At 33.2% G+C, this 22,097-nt stretch overlaps 3 protein-coding genes across 4 annotated transcripts; 1 reads left to right on the top strand and 2 right to left on the bottom strand.

The window, feature by feature from the left end:
* The first annotated feature begins 1,360 nt into the window (after window positions 1-1,360).
* LOC111280211 (gibberellin 2-beta-dioxygenase 2-like) lies at window positions 1,361-5,805 on the top strand. The gene is made up of 3 exons (XM_022867410.2): window positions 1,361-2,077; window positions 3,555-3,927; window positions 4,613-5,805. Exons 1-3 carry the CDS (start codon window positions 1,698-1,700, stop codon window positions 4,874-4,876), a joined length of 1,017 nt encoding a protein of 338 aa, XP_022723145.2. The 5' UTR covers window positions 1,361-1,697; the 3' UTR covers window positions 4,877-5,805.
* Window positions 5,806-7,572: 1,767 nt separating this feature from the next.
* Window positions 7,573-11,149, bottom strand: A/N-INVC (Plant neutral invertase family protein). Of its 2 annotated transcripts, none has more exons than XM_022867408.2 (6): window positions 10,094-11,149; window positions 9,453-9,618; window positions 9,060-9,271; window positions 8,438-8,955; window positions 8,309-8,357; window positions 7,573-8,153 (listed from the first exon to the last, which is right to left on the bottom strand). In XM_022867408.2, the coding sequence occupies exons 1-6, from the start codon at window positions 10,889-10,891 to the stop codon at window positions 7,824-7,826; spliced, it is 2,073 nt and encodes a 690-aa protein (XP_022723143.1). In that variant the 5' UTR covers window positions 10,892-11,149; the 3' UTR covers window positions 7,573-7,823. The 2 variants fall into 2 exon arrangements, with proteins under 2 accessions (XP_022723143.1, XP_022723144.1); XM_022867409.2 differs by having other exon boundaries at window positions 8,462-8,955; window positions 10,094-11,146.
* Window positions 11,150-18,572: 7,423 nt separating this feature from the next.
* On the bottom strand, window positions 18,573-20,566 carry LOC111279789 (transcription factor MYB108-like). The gene is made up of 3 exons (XM_022866843.2): window positions 20,273-20,566; window positions 19,522-19,651; window positions 18,573-19,441 (listed from the first exon to the last, which is right to left on the bottom strand). Exons 1-3 carry the CDS (start codon window positions 20,433-20,435, stop codon window positions 18,787-18,789), a joined length of 948 nt encoding a protein of 315 aa, XP_022722578.1. The 5' UTR covers window positions 20,436-20,566; the 3' UTR covers window positions 18,573-18,786.
* Window positions 20,567-22,097: the final 1,531 nt, after the last annotated feature.

Below are 22,097 nucleotides of genomic sequence, written 5' to 3'. Positions count from 1 at the left end.
TAAAAAAAAAAAAATCATTGGATTGGGTTTAGGTATTACAAGTATAAAAGTTAAGTTAAATTTAAGGCGAACAAAAATTTGTCCTATTTCAATTCATTATGATCTCTAAAATAATAAATATAATTTTTTTTGATATAATAAATTTAAATTTAATTAATAATTTCTTATTAAAATTATCTCAAAGATATAATGATATTTATTTTTTTATGCTATTAAATACGATATGATATATCTTAATTTAAAAAATTAAATAATTTATATATTCTTAAGCTGTTAAAAGGGGTTGAGAGGGAAACTTCAGTTTGCTTTCCTCGTGCTTTCTTTTCCTGTTCAATGGTCCAATGAGAACCCATACTTGTTTAGGGCCAAACATTTATTTTTAATTTCCCAAAATACCAATATTTGAAGCAGATTGGGAGATCTTAACCTTATTTTAATCCATCTAACTTCAGCATTAGACATCAAATTTGGACAGCAGAAATTAATTTTATAAGTTTACCCAATTATTGTCTCATCGCCCAACAATACTATAAAGTTGTCTATGAATACGATGATGTCATGAAAATATAATAAAAAAGAGAATAAAATAATATCCTTACAAAAGGAGTCACAGAACATACTTAATGTAACTTGCAAACAAAGGAAGGAATTTTTTAGGGTTAGTCCAATTAGTTATTAAGGTAGAGTATTTTTATACTCATATTTTAATTTTGAGTTTTGTGGATAATTTATTGAGGTTATTTTAAATATATAATTTATAATTATTTTTTTAAGTTGTTAAATATGATATATTTTATTTTAATTTAAAAGATTGAATAATTTATTTATTTTTAAATTTTTTTAAAAAATTATTTTTAAAAAATAAATATAATTTTATAAATATTATAATTTATTAAATATTATTTTTTAAAATAATTAATTAAAATGTAAATCCAAACATAATTTTGACACAAATAATGAAATGGAAATTTGGTAATGGGTTTAAATTAAAAAAATTATATAAAAATTTTCAGGTGAAATTAATAAAATTTTTTATTAAAAATGATTAAATTAAAATGAAAATTAAAAATTAAAATGGATAGATTAAAAGATTTTATTATATTAATTAAGTGTGTAAAATTTTAAAAAAATTTAATAAATATATATATTAATAAATATTTTTAATAAAAATATTGATAAACTTTTTACAATTAAATAAAAATTAGTCAAAATTTAATTATAAATAATATTTTTAATAATAAATTTTTATATATTATTAATTTTTACATTAAATTAAAAAAATTTACGTAAGTTTCGTCCTTAAATTAAATACTAAGACAAGTTAGAGTAAAAAAAGAGAGTATTCATTATTTAAAGCAACATTTAAGCAAAAAAGATAGATAAAAAAGAGGATTAAGAAAAAGTCAAGGGGAGTGTAATGAAAGTCAAATTTTTTCTGAAACAGGAATTTGCCAAAGCTTTGTACAGTTGTACTTCACCCGAAGTGATTCCCTGAATCATCAACACGAAAAGTTTTTTTCTTTTTTACTTTTCTCAGATTCTCTCTTCTTAAATATCGTAGGCTCTTACGTTTCTTCATAACGCACCCTTTGCCCTATCTTTTTTCACATACAAATATCAGAATCCGTGTAGTCTTTATTCTTTTTTTAATTGGTTCTCTTGTTCTAAGTGTTGTTGGAGCTCCAAAGAGAGGAGATATGGTGGTGGCTTCACCAAACCCAGCTCGGGCTGAAAAGTTTCAACCCATTGTGCTTCCTGTCGTGGACCTTTCAGCTGAGAGATTAGAGGTGTCAAACCTCATTGTTAAAGCCTGTGAAGAGTATGGTTTCTTTCAGGTGATCAACCATGGAGTGTCTGAGGATATCATTGCCCAAATGGAAGAAGAAGGTCTCAACTTCTTTGCCAAGCCACTCTCTGAGAAACAAAGAGCTGGACCTGCCACTCCCTTTGGTTATGGTTGCAAGAACATTGGCTTCAATGGTGATATTGGAGAAGTTGAATATCTTCTGTTTGATACCAACCCTCTATCCATTTCTCAGAGATCCAATACCATCTCCAATGACCCCAAAAAGTTCAGGTACTTTATTTTCCTCAATTTTTTTAGTACTTCAATTGTTGCATGTTCCTTTTCTTGAATGGCGGCCAAAGGATAGATAGGTAAAAAGAGAGAAAAAAAATATATACAAAGTATATAAATAAGCTATATGAAGTTGATGAGTTTGGGCCATGTTCAGTGACTAGCAAGATCTTTGCCAGCATGTTTTCCTACTGATTTGTTCAATTTGATGAATCCATGAAGGTGGGCTTTTGATGAGTTGTATATTTTCTTTTCTATACCATTGCATTCAACTCTCCAACCATATATACCTGCTTTAAATGGCAATGATTACTATATTTTGCTGATGTTGTGGCCTTTCAAAAGTCCCCAAATAAATGTTACAACTATACATTCACAAAAAAAGCCTACTTGTAGTTTCCCTTTCTTTTGCCATGATATTAAGCAAGTTTATTTGGGTAGGGTTGTATCTGGTGAAAAAATATGCGGAAAGAAAACCTGCTTCATAGCCAAGTTGTAGCTCTTTTTTTTTGTGTTTTTTTACTATTATTCTTTCAGACCATTTGGTGAAACCGAAATTTTGTTTCCTAACTGAGAAGTAAAATTATGGATTCAGTGTCATAATCTAAATTTGTCGGTTGGTTCAACTAGGCCGTTTTTCATTCTTTTAGCCAAAAAACCAAACTTTATTAAGACATAATGTTTAATTCTTTCATAAATAGGACATCTGGAAAAATCAAAACATAGGTCAGTTTAGAACTGGTTTGAGAAGAAACTGCAGATCATGTCTTGTTCTCTTTAACTTTGGTAAAGAATTAAAGGTCAACCAAAGACATGTAGAGAAAAATATAGTTTTTTCATTGGATGAATAGGAATCGAGAAGAGAAATATTAAAATTAAAAAAAAAAAAAAGTGATTCAAAATCATGAATACACGTGAGTTTCGAAATAGCCTCAAGTCACATGGGACTGTGGTATGTGGGATATAGTTCTCCTCTACTCTCCTACAAGGTGGGATTTGATGTCAGAGACACTTCCCTATGTTTGCGGTCGGGCTCATTTCTACGAGCCCTAGAAAGCGCGTATAAGAAACATCACCTCTTGGAAGAAATGTGGGTTGTAAGGAAAGTATCATGACATAAAAGATTGCGATATCAGAATGACAAATCACAGCAAAGAGGGCTGCAGCGGAGAAGGTCTAATCAAATCAAAAGAATTGAAAGAAGGGATGTTTCAAAAAAAAAAAAATGCAGTGGCTCCAGAGTTCATGCCCCTACCCAAAAATGGAGAAAAGTAACAGGTTGACTAATCTTCCCTAATGAAGCAAAACACAGAAAGAAAAACTGATAAAGCAAATCTAAAACAAAGGGCACAGTGTTCAGGCTGAGACAGTATTGAGTTTTTAACTCAAGCCCGCACCTTTAGTTATGCTGGGATTGTTTGCTAGTTACTCGTTTTTCTAATGTGTGATGGTGATTGTGTGTTGTGTATGGTTGCAGCTTTGCTGTGAGTGGTTACATACAAGCAGTTAGGGGATTGGCATGTGAGATCCTGGATCTGATGGCAGAGGGATTGTGGGTCCATGATTCATCAGTGTTTAGTAGGATGATCAGGGACGTTGAAAGTGACTCGCTTTTCAGGCTCAATCACTATCCACCCATTCTCTGCAAGGATAGGGAAACGTCGCCCTCATCATTTCATGGTCACAGCAGCAGCAAGGTTGGGTTTGGGGAGCATTCCGACCCTCAGATCTTGACCATCCTGAGATCCAACGATGTGGGTGGCCTGCAAATTTCTCTGGATGAAGGTGTGTGGGTCCCTGTCCCCCCTGACCCCACTGCCTTTTGTGTTAATGTGGGTGATGTTTTACAGGTTGGTACATTTCTCTCATTCGCTTCTCTCTCATAGTAATCATAGTAACGTCTTAGACCCCCCAAAAGAAAAGGTGAATTGGATTGATAGAAACTGAAATATGCTTTTGGAATCACTGCAGTTTTTCACTGCAGCTTTGGATTGACCACCCTATAAAAGGGACCCCCATATATGAGTTTCTATCCAATGAACACTAGGGACTTGAGTAATTGATTACTAACTTTTCTTTGAGAACAAATGGAACTGAAAAGTTTCTGGTTGCTTAGGCTGTATTACCATTTATTGTTCTTGCAAGCAGCTATAGTAATCCGTAAAGTTTGGGTACGGTTACCAACATCTCTTTTTCCTTTCCTCTAGAGACAAATCTTGGGGGACATTTCAGAATTGGGTTAATAAAAACAGAAAAGTTTTAACTGGCACATTTAGGTTCGATTCCTTGCAGGGACATACTTATGTTTTAAGCTATACTTTATTTTGTAAGATAAACAGCTGAGTAAGCGATCGTCAAAAACCAATTTGAGACAGGAAAGGCAGCTAGCTCATCCAAAATGGTTGTAGTTTAAGTTAGAGACATTCCTTTATGAAGTTGAAATGTTAAAGGTAGGAATGGTAGGTGAACAGTTTCTTACTGTAAGCTTCTGCAGTACCATAAACTAATACATGTTCATTTTGGTATATTTTGAAGGCTATGACCAATGGGAGGTTCGTAAGCGTGAGGCACAGAGCCTTGACCAATTCCTACAAGTCTAGAATGTCAATGGCCTATTTTGGGGCACCACCACTACATGCTTGGGTCAGTGCTCCCGCAGAGCTGGTCACCCCCCAAAAGCCTTTGCTGTACAGGCCTTTTACCTGGGGTGAATACAAGAAAGCTTCATATTCTCTCCGGCTTGGAGAAGGCCGCCTTGAACTTTTCAGAAAGCACAGTATAGATGAACACGTTGCTTGACGACTTTCCAAGTTACATCTTTAGCTGCTCCTGATGGGGGAATTTTGGCTGTAATCCTTCCCATTTCCCATAGTTTTTGTTTACAGGAAGAAAATGTAGTCATAAACTTGTTATTTGGGGTGGGAAAATGGTTTATGTTATATGTAGTTTAGTCATCAGTGAAAAGTTCTCTTTTCCAAGCAGCTTTGGCATTCTTTTGTGCAGTTATATTTCTGCACATGAACAATAATCCTTATGGTCCTGATCTTTTTGCAAGATTGACCCTAGCTAATGGTCCTGAGTGGGAAATGACATACACTGGGAGAGAAAGGCCATGGATAGAGATAGAACATACCAATGCAGTGGACTGAACGCTATGAATAGGAAATGACCACAAGATTGGGGAATCGAAATTTGGATGCCATACTCCAAGCTGAATAGGACATAATGAGGGACCAAAGACAGGTATGTCAAGCAGTTTAGTAGGGGTTTTTCATTTTCAATGGCCTGTCAAAAGTTCACAAAATTGAAAGCTAGCATGGCTTACAGCACTAGATGAGTTACTCAACATGTCGTCCTATCCTTGGGGTTGTTTGACCACGAAACAACCACTGAAGATGTTCTTTTAAGGCATCCTTTCCTTTCCTAACCTTCATACAAGTGCGTATTCTCACCAGGGAATTAATGGATTGAGTCTTGGCACCAGATTGCTCCACACCACTGAATAGTCTTATTGCCTGGCTAAGATAGCATGGCTCCACTCCAAGCCTCCAACTTTAAAACTTGGATGGGGACATAAGACAAGTACCGGTTTTGTGTCAAAATCCACAGAAAGTAATGCAACAAAATAAAATCAGACGATGAAAATGAAGAGCTTATATTTTATTGACGTAGATTTGGATTAGACCGTTCACTTTTAGGAAATTGCCAATGGTCCACTATTGTTGAGATATGCATGAAGCGACTTTCCACAGGAAAAAGGGTAATCATGCACATTACAGTTCAGTGCTGAGGATTTGATGTTGGGTTCCAGAGTTCAAATGTGTAGATAAGGATCGAGGATAGATTTCTGTAACTCGTGGAACCCACTCAGGACTGTGGGCTTTGAGTGGTTTAACAGGGGAGTCATTGGACTAATTTGCAGGTTTGGGGCCATTCTTGCAGCACAATTGGGCACCAAATCTCAATCCCACAGGTCCCTTACCCTGTTCATGTCTCAATCTGATTACGAACAAGTCGAATGCGAGCCCTTGAGACTATTAACTCAGTTTCTTTCAAGCTCAGGCTACTACCTTCAGAAGCCCAATGCAATTTGATTCCTCTATCAGAAGAGAAATAAAAGCAGAGATCGTATTTCAAAATTAATTTAGTTCCTTGTGATTTTGGAAATCAAATGTAGCATTAAAAGTACTTCACATGAATAAGTACTGAAAAGAGTATTCTGAAAATTGGCTAATGATAAGTTTTATGAGGAAGAAGCATCATATCTTCCGTGGCGTTGATTTCTGCCGTGGCATTGATCATGGCATCAACCCTTGGGGGTGTTTGACCAAGAAACAACCACTGAAGATGTTCTTTTAAGGCATCCTTTCCTTTCCTTTACTAACCTTCATACAAGTGCGTAGTCTCACCAGGGAATTAATGGAATTGAGTCTTGATACCAGATTGCTCCACTCCACTGAATAGAGTCTTATTGCCTGGCTAAGATAGCATGGCTCCACTCCAGGCCTCCACTTCAGAACTTGGATGGGGACATAAGACAAGTACCGGCTTTGTGTCAAAATCCACAGAAAGTAATGCAACAAAATAAAATCAGACGATGAAAATGAAGAGCTTATAATTTATTGACGTAGATTTGGATTAGACCGTTCACTTTTAGGAAATTGCCAAAGGTCCACTGTTGTTGAGATATGCATGAAGCCATTTTCCCAGGAAAAAGGTGATAATGCATTAAAGTTCAGTGCTAAGGATTTGATGTTGGGTTCCAGAGTTCAAATGTGTAGATAAGGATGGAGGGCTGTCAGGAGGATAGGCTTCTGTAACTCGCACTGTGGGCTTTGAGTGGCTTGACAGGGGCGTAATTGGACTAATTTGCAGGTTTGGGGCCATTCTTGCAGCACAATTGGGCTCCTAATTTCAATTCCCCAGGTCCTTACTCTTTTGCCTAGAAATTGGCATATGGCACCCTGTTCTTGTCTGAATCTGATTATGAACAAGTTGAATGCAAGCCCTTTAGACTATTGACTCAGTTTCTTTCAAGCTCAGGCTGCATCCTTCAGAAACCCCGGCAATTTGATTCCTGTATCAGAAGAGAAATAAAAGCAGAGATCGTGTTTCAAAATTAAGTTAATTCCTTATGATTTTGGAAATCAAATGTAGCATTAAAAGTACTTAACATGAATTAGTACTCAGAATATTCTGAAAATTGGCTAATGATAAGTTTTCTGAGGAAGGAGTATCATATGTTCCGTGGAGTTGATTTCTTGCCAATGAGATGAAGGTTGTCATCAGAAATTACGACCATAAGAATCGAGCTAGATCTCCCATGGCCACAATTATGATTTTATGCAACAATGGCAGCCTGAATATATCAATGCATACCCTCAATTTGTGGACAATGCCTTGGTTCTTTCCTCGATGGGAAGACTCAAAGGCAAGAACTTAAATTAGATAAAGAAAACAATGTGTTCACAGCATAAAATAAAGAAGCTGTGATATATATAATAGAATAATGAATTCATATGTTCAATTATTCAGGTTTAGAACCTTACAATATGTTAGAAGCTCTCCAAAAACTGAGCCTCATAATTCAAGTCAATGAATGATACAACAAACAGGTGCTTTACATAAATGATGGCTGTTAGTACTCAGAATATTCTGATAATTGCTATACTCTGTTCTTCCATCTTTATTTCCCATGCTTGCTAAGGAAACACAAAGACACCGACGCCTTATTAACAAAGGGTCATTACCGTCCAGGACTCGCAGACCTAGGAGCTAGGCGTGAGCACTTTCTTCGACCAGTTTTGCTAAGGCCACAAACACAAGTCTCGAGAAGCTCGTAGTCCTCCTCCCAGAACAACAGGGATGCCTTCCATGGATTCTGCAATAGCATCTTTGAGGTAAGGAAACCGGCAACTGTCCATGTCTGGAAGAGCCGGGATTGCTTGCCTATAAACCTTCCACTTCTTGTGTCATAGTATTCAGGCCATTGATCCGCTGACAGCCTTTCCTCTGCCAAAGTAACTGCTCTTTGTGCTAATTCTGGCTTCCCCATTTTTATACAGGCCAATGTAAACTGAAATAACAAAATGCAATTCATTAAGGAGCATAATTACAAGATTCAAGATCATTACAATCATTACATGACTAAGGTGTATTAGATAGGTAACTGACTACATTATCAACCTTCACAAGCATTATAAAAGATTTCAAAATATACATAAGCTTTACCTGCCACAGGAGCGTTGGCCAGGATCCACCATTGTGATATGACCATGGGCTGCAAACAAGACAGGAGTCAGTTTCTGAATAATTTTATTCACCAATTTGTTATGCTTACAGAGAAGTAAAGAGAATCACAGAATGCAATGAAAAAAGCCCCACGTATTCTTTGGGTCACTTCCAGTGATGATCCGCCACTCGTCAGACTCCAGAGCAGGGTAAATAATCTTAAGAGGCATGTTAGCCACAAGATCATCCCATTTTTCCTCAATCAAATTCAAAACATCCTCATTCTGTTTCGAGGTTCCCAAAGAAGAAACAATGGTCCAAAGATTTCCAAGAGTGAAAAACCTAAAATCCATATGAGCAGGTTGTAAATTGCCAATGAAGTAGCCACCTTTATCAGGAATCCAATCAACTAGCCATGAAGGAATCTGATCTGGATAGATATTGAACTTGTTGATGGCATCTGTAGAATATTCCTCTGTCTTGTAACGATATATCTCATTGATTTTCTTCATATCAACCCAGTAATACTCTCTGATGTGAAATGAGAGTGCACTGAGTCGGTTGTTTATGGCAGCTACCAAATTCTTGGTTGCATCATTCACAGTGAGCATCTCACGGGAGCAACGCAAAGCAGAATAGAATAAAGCCTGTAAGATCAGGGTCGTTTGGGTTTTAACAAATAGACAAGGGAAATGCCTAATATATATATATATATATATATAAATATATAATAAAAAAGTATTCAGCTTACTTGAATTTCCAGAGGGTGGCCATGAATACCCATTCGTCTATCAATCATACAGGAACCATCAGTGACCAACAGCGAAGGAAACATGTCGAAACCATCAGTTAAACACAGATTTAGGATCAGTCTTATGCCTGTTTGTACGTCCACCCTCTCTTGTAATGCATAGTCCCCAGTGATCTTTCCATAAGCTCTCAACAAGATAATCCACCACAACCCTGTGAATTAACATCAAAATCAGAGAATTAACACCATCTCAACGAGATGGAACCATTATTGGAAAATAAATAATTGCTAATCAGAGAATTAACACCAGCAAGAAAAATTTTTTATGGCATTTGATGTTAAAGAATTAATTATAAATAAACTCTTCGGTGACTAAAAGTCATACTATCCTACCAGAATCAACAGGGGCAACACGACCAATGGCTGATTCACCAAAATCAGGATCTAAAACCTCTTCAAATGCTTCAGTGCTTCCATCAAGAGGGACAGATCGAACTTTAAAACTTGCTGGCATCAACCCTTGCCCGGGGCTATAACAGTCCACAGTCTTCTCCCAGCTCTAAAACCAACAAAAACATCATCAAAAAACAGCCAATGCCCAGAAAGAATGCAAGAGAGCCCATCAATATATCACCCTAATAACCATAAGTTAATCCACCAGTTAAAGTAATGAGCCTCCTTTGATATTATCTGATGATGAAATTCCCTGAGGATCTATGAAATGCAAAAATAAAAATGCAAAGTGGTATCAAGTTATGATCTGCACTTCCGAATTTGCACTTCTATGGTATCATTGTGACATGCAAATACCAATTCATGTTTTTCTCCGGGCTAAATGTAGCTTAGTGTTGATAACACATCTTTTTAATTTCTACAAATTCAGAAATCAGTTGTACAATCATAAAGTTAAATAAGATATCATTAAGACCAATCAATTTACATATGGTGTTCAAGTTTCCACCAATGATCAAAAAGCACACTGATAATTTGATTAAAATGTAAAAGCAATGTTTAGGCATAAAGATCATATGTACCTGTAACTGCAATGTGTGAAGAAGAAAATTCTTCACAATCTCCCCCTCTCCATTTAGCAGAAAAGCAAGCGCTGAAGGTACAAAGTCACGGATAAATATCTGATCATAGTTCAATGGCTGCTTGTCTGCTGGATCATTAGCGGCTACGGTCCCCACTGGATTTCCACAATAGTTCACCACAGCACCACGTAGTATATTCCATGCCTCTTTGTCAATTTCAGACACCTCTCTCTCAATCTTAGGCTCAGTCAGATTCAAACCCTTAAAATTATCTGTATTTACACCTTTCTCATTAACATCTACTCCAGTATTATCCTCTTTAACTAAACCGCTACCTGTCTCAATCCTCTCAATCACCAGAGGCCTTACATTCAGCCCACCTTGAATGTAAATCCTCTCAAAATTCTTCTCGTTAACATGAGGCTCAACGGACGTTGAGTGGTTCCTAAAATCTGACGCTACTTTAGGAATTACTAAAACACCCCTAGCCCTACCTTTATCCACACGAAAACTACCCGCAAATACCCTAGCCTGACCCCAACTCGACTCGGACACGCTAATAGCCCTCCGATTCAGATCAACAACACACTTACAACCTACAATCTGTGACCTAATATGCTTATAAGAGTGAAATCTACGGCGATCAACTACTTTGGAAAGTGATTTCGACAAATTTGAGATTCCTGAACGGTTCATTTTCGGGGGAGAAAACCCCAAAAAGGAAGAGCTTTTATAACTAATTAGGATTCTACAACAAGGTTTCATGCTGGAGATTCCAATACAAGTGCTAGACTTCATTTTTTTTTTGTCCTTTTCTATGAATTCAAGAAACAAATTGCTAAATATATCTAAGGGAATATGTATATACACAGCTCTGTTAATCTTATAAATTGAAGAACAGAAAAACACAGAGACGCCTAAAGCTAGAAAAAAAAATATATATATATAATATAATAATTAATTAAATAGTATATACTAAAGAACTAAAAATGGAAACGAAATTCTGAATTGAACACTTACAGTTGAATTGAGAGAGAGCTTGTCCTGGGATTCATACAATTTGGGAATTGAATCAGGCAGGCATTCATTAGTATTTATAGACAGGAGAAAGGGGGAGTTTCCTGGATGGAATTACATTTTTGTCCCTGCACTTTAAAGACCTTTGGAATATTATTTGTATGAATTGACCAGAAAACCATTGGAACGATGAGATTGTTTTGTCATGGTTGATTTTTACAACTTTGTCTGAGCACGACAGTTGAATGGTTTTTTTTTTTATAATTGACGATCGCCGATTGGACAAGAGGAATCATTCCTAAATATCATCGTTTTGATACAAAAATAACGAAAATAAAATAAACAAATAATTTTGAATAATTATAAAATTCAATAGTAGAAATTTAGAAGGTTTTATATTACATATTCTATTCAGATTTAATTTTCAACATATAAATTTAAAATTTTATTGTTTAATTTTCTATTAAAATCAACATGAGATTTTAAAAAGTACTTCTACTATTTTAGGCTTTGTAAAAGCACAGAAATTTGTAAAAATCAGAGATATTTTAAAATATGAAATAAAGCAAATAATATTCTCTTTAACTTGTAATTTTTTTTTTTATATATTTTGACTTTTCAAAATTGATATTATGTAACGTATTTTTCTGATTACGAAAGGAAAAAAAAGCAAAAAAAAAAATTGTAATAGAAAGGGTAAAACAGTCCTAATAAAATTGGCAACTACGAATGGATCAGGTTGGTCGGCGGTGGTCCCCATCTTCTAGTCTTAAACAAATGTGAGGAAAACAAGAAAGCGCAATGTGTTTCATCTGAACACGTGGATTTTACGACAGGATAAAATCGTAGCCAAAAGTAGCGTAAAAGCCAAAAAAATACGTATCATTATACGTACATTTAAAACGTGTGAGAGTTGGATTAAGTAAAGATAACAACAGATTTTTTTTTTTTTTTTCCATTTAACAGAGATGTCGAAAATGAAAAAGAAAAAGAAAATGAGGGAAAAAAAAAAATGTTGGAGTGACATGGCGATATTTTGAAGGAAAATATTTTTGTTGGCACGTGCGGGGGCAATATGTCCGATAGTGTGTCGCACGCATGAAACGTGTGTATATTATGGGCGGGGAAACGAGTTTCACACGCTAGATGTTGAAGTGGTCTACACGCTTCGGAAAAACCCAATTGTTATTTGTCAAGGCATTTCTATTTTATTTTTTTTATTCTAAAATTACTTTGTGGTCAAAAGCCCAAAATATTTCTTTTTTTTTCCATTTTGTGCCCAATGAAAAGTTAAGTGGTGAATTTGGGTCCAATCATGATGATTGGAGGATTGCAAATATGGGCCTAACTCTAGTCATGTCTAGATTATATTTGGGCATTTTCCTAGTATTTTCAACCCACTTCACTAAAATTTGAACCGACAAATAAAGAATTTTCGTAATACGAGCAAATGGATGTTACTAGGTAAGATATAAAACGAATGGAGTATTTTTTATTTTTATTTTTGAATATTTTTAAAATTTTAAATTATATCTATTTTTATTTTCATATTTAATAAATATTTTAAATTTATTTTTATTCTTATTTTCATTCTCATGGATATTTAATGAATATAGATAATCATCGAAACCATAAATTAAAAAAAATTAAAAAAAATTTATTTTTTTAGTTTTTTATTTTTATCTTATATAATTAGATATTTTTTTATAAATATTTATTAATATATATGTTTTCAATAAAAATATATTAATTCTAATTAACTTAAAATAATAATTTATATTATTTAATAAAAATATATTTACTAAATATATATAAATATATGTAAAAATATAAGTACGATACGAGTGTTATATTATCCATTCTCATCTTATATCTAATAAAAATTTAAAATTATAATAATTTTCATCTAGATGAATATAATATAATATTCATCTCTATCTTCATTCGAAAAAATTCAAAATTTTCATTAAATATAGGTAATATTGGACATTCCTATCCTTGCATTCTCCACCATTATTGATATGGATTGTGGAAAAGACTCAATTGTGTGTTTCTCACCTTCACCACACAGCACAACTGGAAATGAAAATGGTTAGGCGAAAAGCAAAACACCGAAAACAATATGCAGATCAAGATAAACTAAACTAATAAGAAAAGTTTTCTTTTTTTATTTGTTTTTATATATTAATTTTTGAAAGAAATTGGAGTCAAATTTTCACGTTGAACATCGTTTTCGAATGGATGTATACTAAACTATGATTAAATTGGTGCAGGGGACCAGTCGCTTCTAAATCATTATTACCATAAAATAGATTAAAAAACCCAGTTGATTGACCCGTGTTTTTCTTGGGGTTTAATTTATTTTTAAACAAGCTTTTAGTCAATCAAATAGGCTGCTTTAATTATCTTGTTAAGAATCATCCATTAACTGGTTAGAACAAGGTTTATGGTATAATTAAATTAAGCTGTAGAAATGGAGCTTTTGACTCCTCTCTCATTGCATTGGTTTAATTTCCACAGCATTTGGTATTTCTACAAATGATACATAGAATTTGATTAAGTCAGATACCAATAAATTAAGCTTTACATATATGGTTGTTTCCCTAGTGATAGTATTTTAATAGTATTTCATACCGGTTTGATTTTGTACTCTCTTTACGCGAAATTTACCTAAAAAAAAAAGAGATTTGAATTTAAAATCTACTTTCAAAGAATAGGGTATAACGAATTGAGTATATACCGGATGAATTTTGATTCCAATTACTCGCTTTATAGATTGTGGTTAGAATTGTGGCAGGGACATATGCCTTTCGCATTAACATCATTTCCATTGAAGGTAATGAAGTTACGAAGGAGAAACATCAGATAATGCTCATGAAACCCTTTGAAGAAGCATGAAATTGTGGACAGCAATTCGCTTAAGTTGTGTTAACATTAGCGTAATTCAGCAGGAAAGTGCTTGAATGTATAGTACAAAACTTGTACCTTACTTGGGCCCGCAGTAGACAATTAAGATAAGCATAAGAACATGTGTTCTAATTAACTTATAGTGGAATCCCAACATGAGCAGTTACTTTATTTGTTATAGGTTGGAAAGATCTTGTACACATTTTTGGCAATATGATGAAGCTATATATAGAAATTGAAAGCTATAGCACTGATTCATTTTTACCTTTTGGTTGAAACTCCATCAAATTGTTGTGGCTAAGTGGCTTAGAGGAGTACCTCTGTAAAGGATTGCCTTCAAAACCAAACTAGCTTGTCTCAAGTGATCAAGGAACGGTAATATACGTCAGTTGGCTTGATCGATATCCTTTTAACAATATTGAAAAACATGATATGCGTTGCTGGCCCTTGAACTTGAACCTCTTTCGTTAGTATTGCTGCAACTATATATGATGTTTTAGCATCTTAAAGGTTGGATCAATAATATATATCGGCTACGTGAGAATTTGAGGGTTACTTGGATTAATTCAGTAATCGATCACATGCATGAAACAAAACAAGTTTCAAGCGCCACAGCCTCCGTGGTGATTTCTTTGAGGCTAAGGCCTCGCGGCTCAGGAAGAGAAGGTAGCTGCAAAATTAAAGTCCATAGCCATAAATGAGAAGCTGGTTCCAACTTACTGATCATGTAATTGCAGTCCCCCTTTACAATAAGGTTAAACGCATTTTTTTGGTCTTGTCCAAAATGAATATTTTGAAGTCGGTAATTAAAGATCGACCCGTTTGAGACCTCTAGGCTACACATTGATTGGCTGTCGCTAATAGTTGACTATTTTACTCTCTTTGATTTTTCTTTATTTATGGCTAATTAAATTAAAAGAGTGAATCAAATTTAACGCAGCTGATAACGAAACAAATTTTCTTCCTTGTCAATTGTGATTTAAAATTTTTGGAAAGGAAATTGAAAGTAAAATATGAATATAATGTAAGTATCAACATGGCATTTTGCAATTTGCAAAGCACAATGAATGACCAGTTGGAAATCCAAATAAAATCAAAGCCATTAAAAGTTTGTGTGGCACATGCAACTTCTTCTTAATTTCCACCGTAATTTCCTTTCAGTTTCTTACTTCCTTTTTTTTCAGGGATAAAGCATTGACGTAACATCTCATACACATTCTCAGTCAAGAAAGAAAATGTAAGATGGTGGGAGCAAGACTTTTCTTCCTGTTGACGAAAGAAAAATCAAAATAAAAAAAAAATAACGTTTCGCATGCACAGGAAATACAGAATCAGGTGTTAGAGTTGAATTGACGACGAAGGGCCTTATCTCTAGCCTTCAGTTGACGATATGTATGTATTCCTGTTAGTTCGATAATCGAAGTCATACCAGACGATAAAGAGATCTTTGCACATGGCCTGTTGTTAGGTGGGCTGCCTCCGTGGTCAGCCTTTGGCTTTGAGGTACCACTTCAGTTCTGGGAAAAAGCCTTAGTCCTGAACGAACAGAAAGCATCTTCTTATTCTTTTTGATTGTTTTTTTTTTTTTTTTTCAAATGACTTGTTGAATGGCTGAAGCTGAAGGACCCCTCAATAAAGAAATGAAAGATTTGTAAGGTAGCTTTCCAAACAGTAGCCGTCCACTATTCAGGAAAATCATCAGGGGGGAAGTGAGGTCACATCCAATGATCGATATCATTGCATGCCAATTTGATCTCCACGTGGAACTATCAGGACCCACAGATCTTCACTGCAAACTGAGTGATGTGTATCACTCCGTGGTTCGGATGGGCCCTGATCATCAGAAAGAAGAGAATGAAAGAGTCAGCTTTTGAAAGTTTATTAGAAGGGTGATTAGGGAAGGTAATTAAAAACCTGAACGTGGATCGAAGGTAAGTGCTAGGTTTTGCGATTGCATGCATGTAATGTAAGCCCACAAATTGCCATTATGACTTTCATCAACTTAATTAATCATATGTGTTGAAGCCTGTATGTAGATATATATTTTAACCATTTAATTTCAAAAGTATAAGATCTTAATGTGAAGTTCTATATATTGGAAATGAAAATGATATATAAAAGAATAGGAAAAAACAAAGGCTTCAATGAATGATCTAATAATATCTTATCTTTTTATTAATAATTATATGATCTGTTGATAAAATATTATATTTATAATTTTAATTATCATAATTCAATTTTTTATAATATTAAATATAACAAAATTAATTTAATTTTAAAAATAAGAAAGATAATCAATGATTTAGTAATAATTTTATAACATATATGTATATATCAATGTTGTTGTGCAAAAGACTAATATATATAGATATATGTGAATTTGACATTATCAGATATAGTAGCATATATTATAAATTTATATATAAAGTAATGGCATATTAATTAATTAATTGGACCTTGATTTGATTAATGATAATGTAGGTTAGTCTAAAATTAATACTTGAGGCGATTTTAATTTATAGTATTAAGAACCTAATTTAATTAGCTAATAAATAAAAGTTTACAACATGTAAAGCAAGTGCTATCCACTTGCCAAAATTCATCTAATCTTTGCAACATAATTAATAATTTATTTAATTAAAGTAATTAAAGAGCTGGTTACGTAATCACGTCTCAACTCAACAACATTGTTCCTTTGTCTCTAACTAGTTGCTTATTCTGCCGACTATCTCTTAATTAATTAGTTGATATTTTAAAATTAATTTTTTAAAAATTAAAAATTTAAAAAAATTTATGCATTTAATATTTTTTTTCAATTGGGTAAGTAGTCGAATAAGAACTTTAAAGGTAAATTAAGAATTAAAAAAAAATTACCCTATTCTTTCCTTAATTTGACAAAAAAAAAGGGCAAATAGGGGCTGACGTGGAATTGTTGCTTAGGCCTGTTTCAAGGGTTGCGGCCGTAAGTGCCTTTGCCTTTGGAGTTGGCCTTGGGACTTGGGGGTCCCAGGAACTGAGAAAACATACTGCTCCTGACTATTGTTAAATCCCTTAATGACACGTGTCGTTCTTTAATATCTTTTTTACATGGGACCACATCGGTGGCTTCTTCCATTGGCACGCGGCCTACAAAAATTCCCAGCCGCCATCCTCTCTCTGTCTCTGTCTCTCTAAACTATTCCATCACGTGCTTCACCTTCTCGTTATCCTCGCGCGTGCCGCTTCCTCCTTTTAGGAAAAAGATTGTTATTTTATGTATGTAAATTCTATAAATAATAATATATTATTCATAAGCCTTCCTTTTTTTTTTAAAAAGAAAAAAAGCCTTTCTTGTTTGTGATTTTTTTAAAAAAATGTAAATACAAATTTTTATATTCACACTTGGAGATGTCACGAGAGATGAAAAAAATAAAAAATAATTTAAAATTATAGTGATTGATGTAAATTTTTTATTCAGTTTAAATTAAATTTAAATATTAAATATATATTATATTTGAATCAAATATCATATTAAAAAATAAAAATAAAAAAATTAAATCAAATTATATATTTTTATTAATTTATATATATTAAAGTTTTATAAAATAAAAATAATAATTTTATATCAAAATTTATTTAAATATTTAAAATTTTATACTAAAATAATATATAAAAAATTTAAAAATAAATAAATTTTGGTTTGGTTAAGATCAAATCATGTGAAAGATCGATTCGAATTCAAATCAAATTTTTAAAATTTATAAAATTATATGAAATCTAAAAAATCAAATCTGATCCAATTCTAATAATTATCAATTGTCATCACTTTTAATTTTTGCACTATAAATTAAAAAAATATATTTTTAAACAATTTTACCCTTAACAAAACTAGATTATTCACAGATCAGATGGCACAATCCATCAAACTTTTCTACGATTTAGATTTGGATAAAATTTTCAAGCTCAATTTTGGTTTGATTTGTGAAAAAATTTTATTATTAAATATTAATATAAAATACTTTTAATATTTTAACAATAAATTAAAATAAACAATTCTAATCACAATGTGTGAATGAAATTTACTTTAAACGCACTAATATAAAAGCTTTGTCTGGTTAAGTGGGATGAAGCAAACACTATGACCGTACAAAGGCAAACAAAACAAAACTAGAAACTAGTTAATGGAGTTTGCAATTGTACTTTATATTTTTATTTTTTTCTCTTTAAACATGATAAAAGATAAAATGTTTGAATGTCCAAAAGTCTCTTAATGGCCAACTTCTCTTTGTTTATTGCTGATTAAGCTCAAGCTTTGCCTTTTAGACATCTAGAAGCTTATGGGAGAGGATTAGGGTCTGTGGTTCATGCCCCATGGACAAGGTCTCAAAAGTAGAAGAATATAAATATAAATATAAATATAAAAATAATGCAAATTCTAATAATAATTAATTATAATTGTTAAAAACGTATGGTGGAACCAATTATTCACATTTATCTATTATTTAAATTATTTTCTAAAATATGCTTCTATAAACCCAAAAAAAAATTTAAAAAATAATAAAAAGGAAAAAATCAATTAAGTCAATATCAATGAATGAGATTAATTAGAAACAAAAGCCTCAAATTACAAGTTTTTTTTGTTCACCCCCAAATAAAAAAATAGAAAGAAAAACTAGCAAAAATACAAAAGATTATTCTGATTTTCTTTTTCCTTTTTGTTTTTTCTTTTTTTCATCTACAGTTGAGTTTCATTTTCCCCCATGAATTTATTAGTATATTTGAAGAAATCTTCACATGTTGAAGTTGAACTGCTGCTGCAAGAAAAAAAAATCCTCAGCGTTCAAGAAGTTGTATGATCCATCAGCACCATCTAGCCAGGGGTTGTTCTGCTCCAGGGACTGAAAATCTGTGCCGTGGTTGTAGTAATTAGTACCAGAGGGACTTATTAAGGAGGACCCAGAATAACCAACTTGGCTAGCTTGGAGATAATCCGGATTAGGGTTGTTGACCGGGATGTTGCTGTAATAATCAGTCAAATCTGAAACCGGTGAAACTTGAGTGCCCAAGGAGTCTGATGAGGCTGCAGTGCTAGAATTCTCTGGGGTGTAACTTGGGGTTATTTGTACGCCTCCAAAGTCATTGCCTATAACCCCCTGAGGCATGACCATCTGCCCCATGCCTATGTTGCCTGCTGTGGTGACGGAAGCGGAGGTGGTGGTAGAGGCCTCGGTAACAGCGGTCGTGGAGGTGGGTGTGGCGGCAGCAGCAGCAGCTTGAATTCTTTCAACTAACCTAGGCATCCATAGGTAACGCATGGTGTCCTTGAATTGCTTACTGTTCACGTCACATTTCAGTTGTTTCGCATGTTTTTGGACACGAGTTCTCCAATAGTTCTTGATCTCATTGTCGGTTCTTCCAGGCAAGTGTTGGGCGATTTTGGACCATCTGTAACATAAAAATATCTGTAAATTTGGAAAAAAAAAAATCATAAACTGATCGAGAGAGTTGAGGTTAAAACATTTTACCTGTTTCCCCAGCGAGAGTGAAGTTCAAGAATCAAAAGCTGTTCCTCAAGAGTGATGCTCCCACGTCGAACATCGGGGCGGAGATAATTCAACCATCTCAGTCTGCAGCTTTTTCCTGTCCGTTTGAGACCTGTTTCATTGAATTCTATTTAGACACGACAAGTTTTTGGTAAAGTTATGTGGAAAACAAGTGTTTGGGGAAAAAGAAAGGGCATTTTCTCCTATACTATTTTTTTTTCATGAGTTGTAGCTTTTGCTTCAAAACTTTCATGATTGAGTTCTCCTATACGGGCATCATCAACCTCACAATCAAGGCTACAGTAGCTTTTCCATGAAACGTCCGGCTTTTAATTTTCAGGTTGGTATTTTTTATATACAGATTAAATCCTCAGGATCAATCAAAAAATTGGAGAAAAAGAAAGAATCAGCAAACCCCAAGATTTTTTTTTTTTTTTGCACTTTTGTTAGAGAAGAGAGAGAGGGATTAAAGAAGAGAGGAAAGCAGGACCTTTTCACTTTTGTTTTTGGCGATGAAAGGGCATTCATGTGATCATGTTGAAAAGCTCATTTGATTAATCAGGATAGGACATGAAGATGAAAACAAGACCCAAAATAAAAGTTAAAATCAACTTGCCAACTTGTTGTACTATGGCACAGGTCTCTCCATGGCCACACGTTAATCTCACCTAAACCAAAAGGGGGGGGGGGGGGTGACAACAAATACATATGGTGACATATTAGCATTTATTACCTGCACAACGAGCAAGAGAGTTCCATCGACCTTCGCCATGAGTAGTAATGTAATTGATGAGCTTCAAGTCTTCTTCAACAGTCCAAGGACCTCTTCTCAAGTCCATGATCTGATCCTCTTCACTTTGGGTGTTTGCGCTACAACCCCTTGCTTTAACATCCATTTTTTTCCTTAAATGGTGAGTCTGGTTGATTGAAATCTGAAAGAATAAAGTTTTTTTATATAGAGATATCTTTTGAGACACAGAAAAGAGAAAGAGAAACAAAGAAAGAAAGAGAGAGAGAGTTGGATTAATACAGGGAAGATAGAGAAGTGGGGTTTTATAGATGGAGATTGGTTTGAAAATAGAGGAAAAGGTAAGCATTTGAGAGAGAAAGTAAGAATAGCCGCAATTAGATGGACTATCTAAGACAAGATGGAAAAACATAATAAGAAAATGATAAAAAAAAATACAAAAATTAAAATGTTAGTAAAATTCATTTACGAATTTAAAAATATATATTTTAAATTATAATATATAATTTTTATATAAAATATAATATCAATATACGAATTATATTTTACATGAACATACAAATTATAAAATCTAATCATAATAGGAACATAGGTTTAATTAAATAAGTAATTAATTTAATTAAGCACTTAAGCTTTATAGTAACTTAGTTAGCAAGTAGCAACAGGGCTTTGAAGTTTGACGCTGTGACTTTGTTATTTTCTCTGTGTGTGCCAATAAATTAACTTATAAGTTTATCAGTTCCGTGGGAATCGTTTTCTTTTCTTTCCTCTTTATTTTCTTCTCTTCCAAACAAGTTGTCTATTTTTATTCATTCCAGTCTGCAATTTTGTCTATATGCTTTGATAACTATAAAATTTACGGAACAAATTGCAACATTTTAGACTTTATATTGGGAATACCTTAATTACATGGCAAATCAAAAAATAAAATAAAAATTGAAGTATGAAATTCGAATTCCATGTTCATATATAAATAATATTTTTTTTGTAGGAACTAGTATTATTTATTCATTGTTGAATTGAAAATGATATATTATATATTCTTATTTTTTTATAATTAATTAAATGTTGTTGTTATTGTTATCGTTGCTAATTCTTGACGGTGTTGCTAATTGCTAAATTGCTTAGGCGGCTGTTGTTGTGGGCATGGCTCTACCCTCAGCCCTCGACTCCATGCAAGCAAACCAGCATTCTATGCCTCACTACGTACTCTTTGTTTCATTAGCTCTCATCTCGTGTTTCTCAGAAAAGCCTTTATCTTCTCTTAAACCTTCCAAATTATCAACAATTTTCGCCATACCCTTCAAATAAAAATTACCTTGTTGCATTATAGGTTCTTTATTCGATTGATTCAATTAATTTTAAATTAAATTATTTAAAATAAATTTATAATATTTTATTTATATTAATAGAATCAAATTTATTAATTTTAAAAATTAACAAATCAAATTTAACTTGGTCTATTCAATTAATTTTTTTATTAATCAAATAATAAATATATTAAATTATATTATATTTTTAATTTTTAATTTTTAATTTTTCATATTTTAAATAAACTAAATAAAATTATCCTATAAAATTAAATGTGAGTAATTGATTGATTCGGTTTGAAAAAATTAATAATAGATTTAATCGACTAACCGAACCGACCGAATATTATTCATAACCAATCATAACCGAACCAACCAAAATTGGTTCGGTTCGGTTGGTTCGATTAAATAATCAATTTTTTTTATTATGAATAATTATTTAACTACAAATTTAATTCAATAAAACTCAAACTCAAGTATCATTCAAACTAAATGACTAA

The sequence above is a fragment of the Durio zibethinus genome, chromosome 27 (genome assembly GCF_047325235.1).
Source record: "Durio zibethinus cultivar Kanyao isolate XHJ-2024 chromosome 27, ASM4732523v1, whole genome shotgun sequence".
Classification (NCBI taxonomy): domain Eukaryota; kingdom Viridiplantae; phylum Streptophyta; class Magnoliopsida; order Malvales; family Malvaceae; genus Durio; species Durio zibethinus.
This window is presented reverse-complemented; position numbering and strand designations above follow the sequence as displayed.

Bases quoted from the DNA above. Each gene is read 5' to 3' on its own strand.
- LOC111280211 (XM_022867410.2), top strand. From the start codon at position 1,698: ATGGTGGTGGCTTCACCAAACCCAGCTCGGGCTGAAAAGTTTCAACCC. The intron at 2,078-3,554 runs GTACTTTATTTT...GTATGGTTGCAG, and splicing joins AATGACCCCAAAAAGTTCAG to CTTTGCTGTGAGTGGTTACA. The intron at 3,928-4,612 runs GTTGGTACATTT...TATATTTTGAAG, and splicing joins ATGTGGGTGATGTTTTACAG to GCTATGACCAATGGGAGGTT.
- A/N-INVC (XM_022867408.2), bottom strand. From the start codon at position 10,891: ATGAAGTCTAGCACTTGTATTGGAATCTCCAGCATGAAACCTTGTTGT. The intron at 9,619-10,093 runs GTACATATGATC...TGTTGGTTTTAG, and splicing joins TTCACACATTGCAGTTACAG to AGCTGGGAGAAGACTGTGGA. The intron at 8,956-9,059 runs GTAAGCTGAATA...CTGATCTTACAG, and splicing joins GCCACCCTCTGGAAATTCAA to GCTTTATTCTATTCTGCTTT.
- LOC111279789 (XM_022866843.2), bottom strand. From the start codon at position 20,435: ATGGATGTTAAAGCAAGGGGTTGTAGCGCAAACACCCAAAGTGAAGAG. The intron at 19,652-20,272 runs GTAATAAATGCT...TCAATGAAACAG, and splicing joins CTCTCTTGCTCGTTGTGCAG to GTCTCAAACGGACAGGAAAA. The intron at 19,442-19,521 runs GTAAAATGTTTT...TTTATGTTACAG, and splicing joins CACTCTCGCTGGGGAAACAG to ATGGTCCAAAATCGCCCAAC.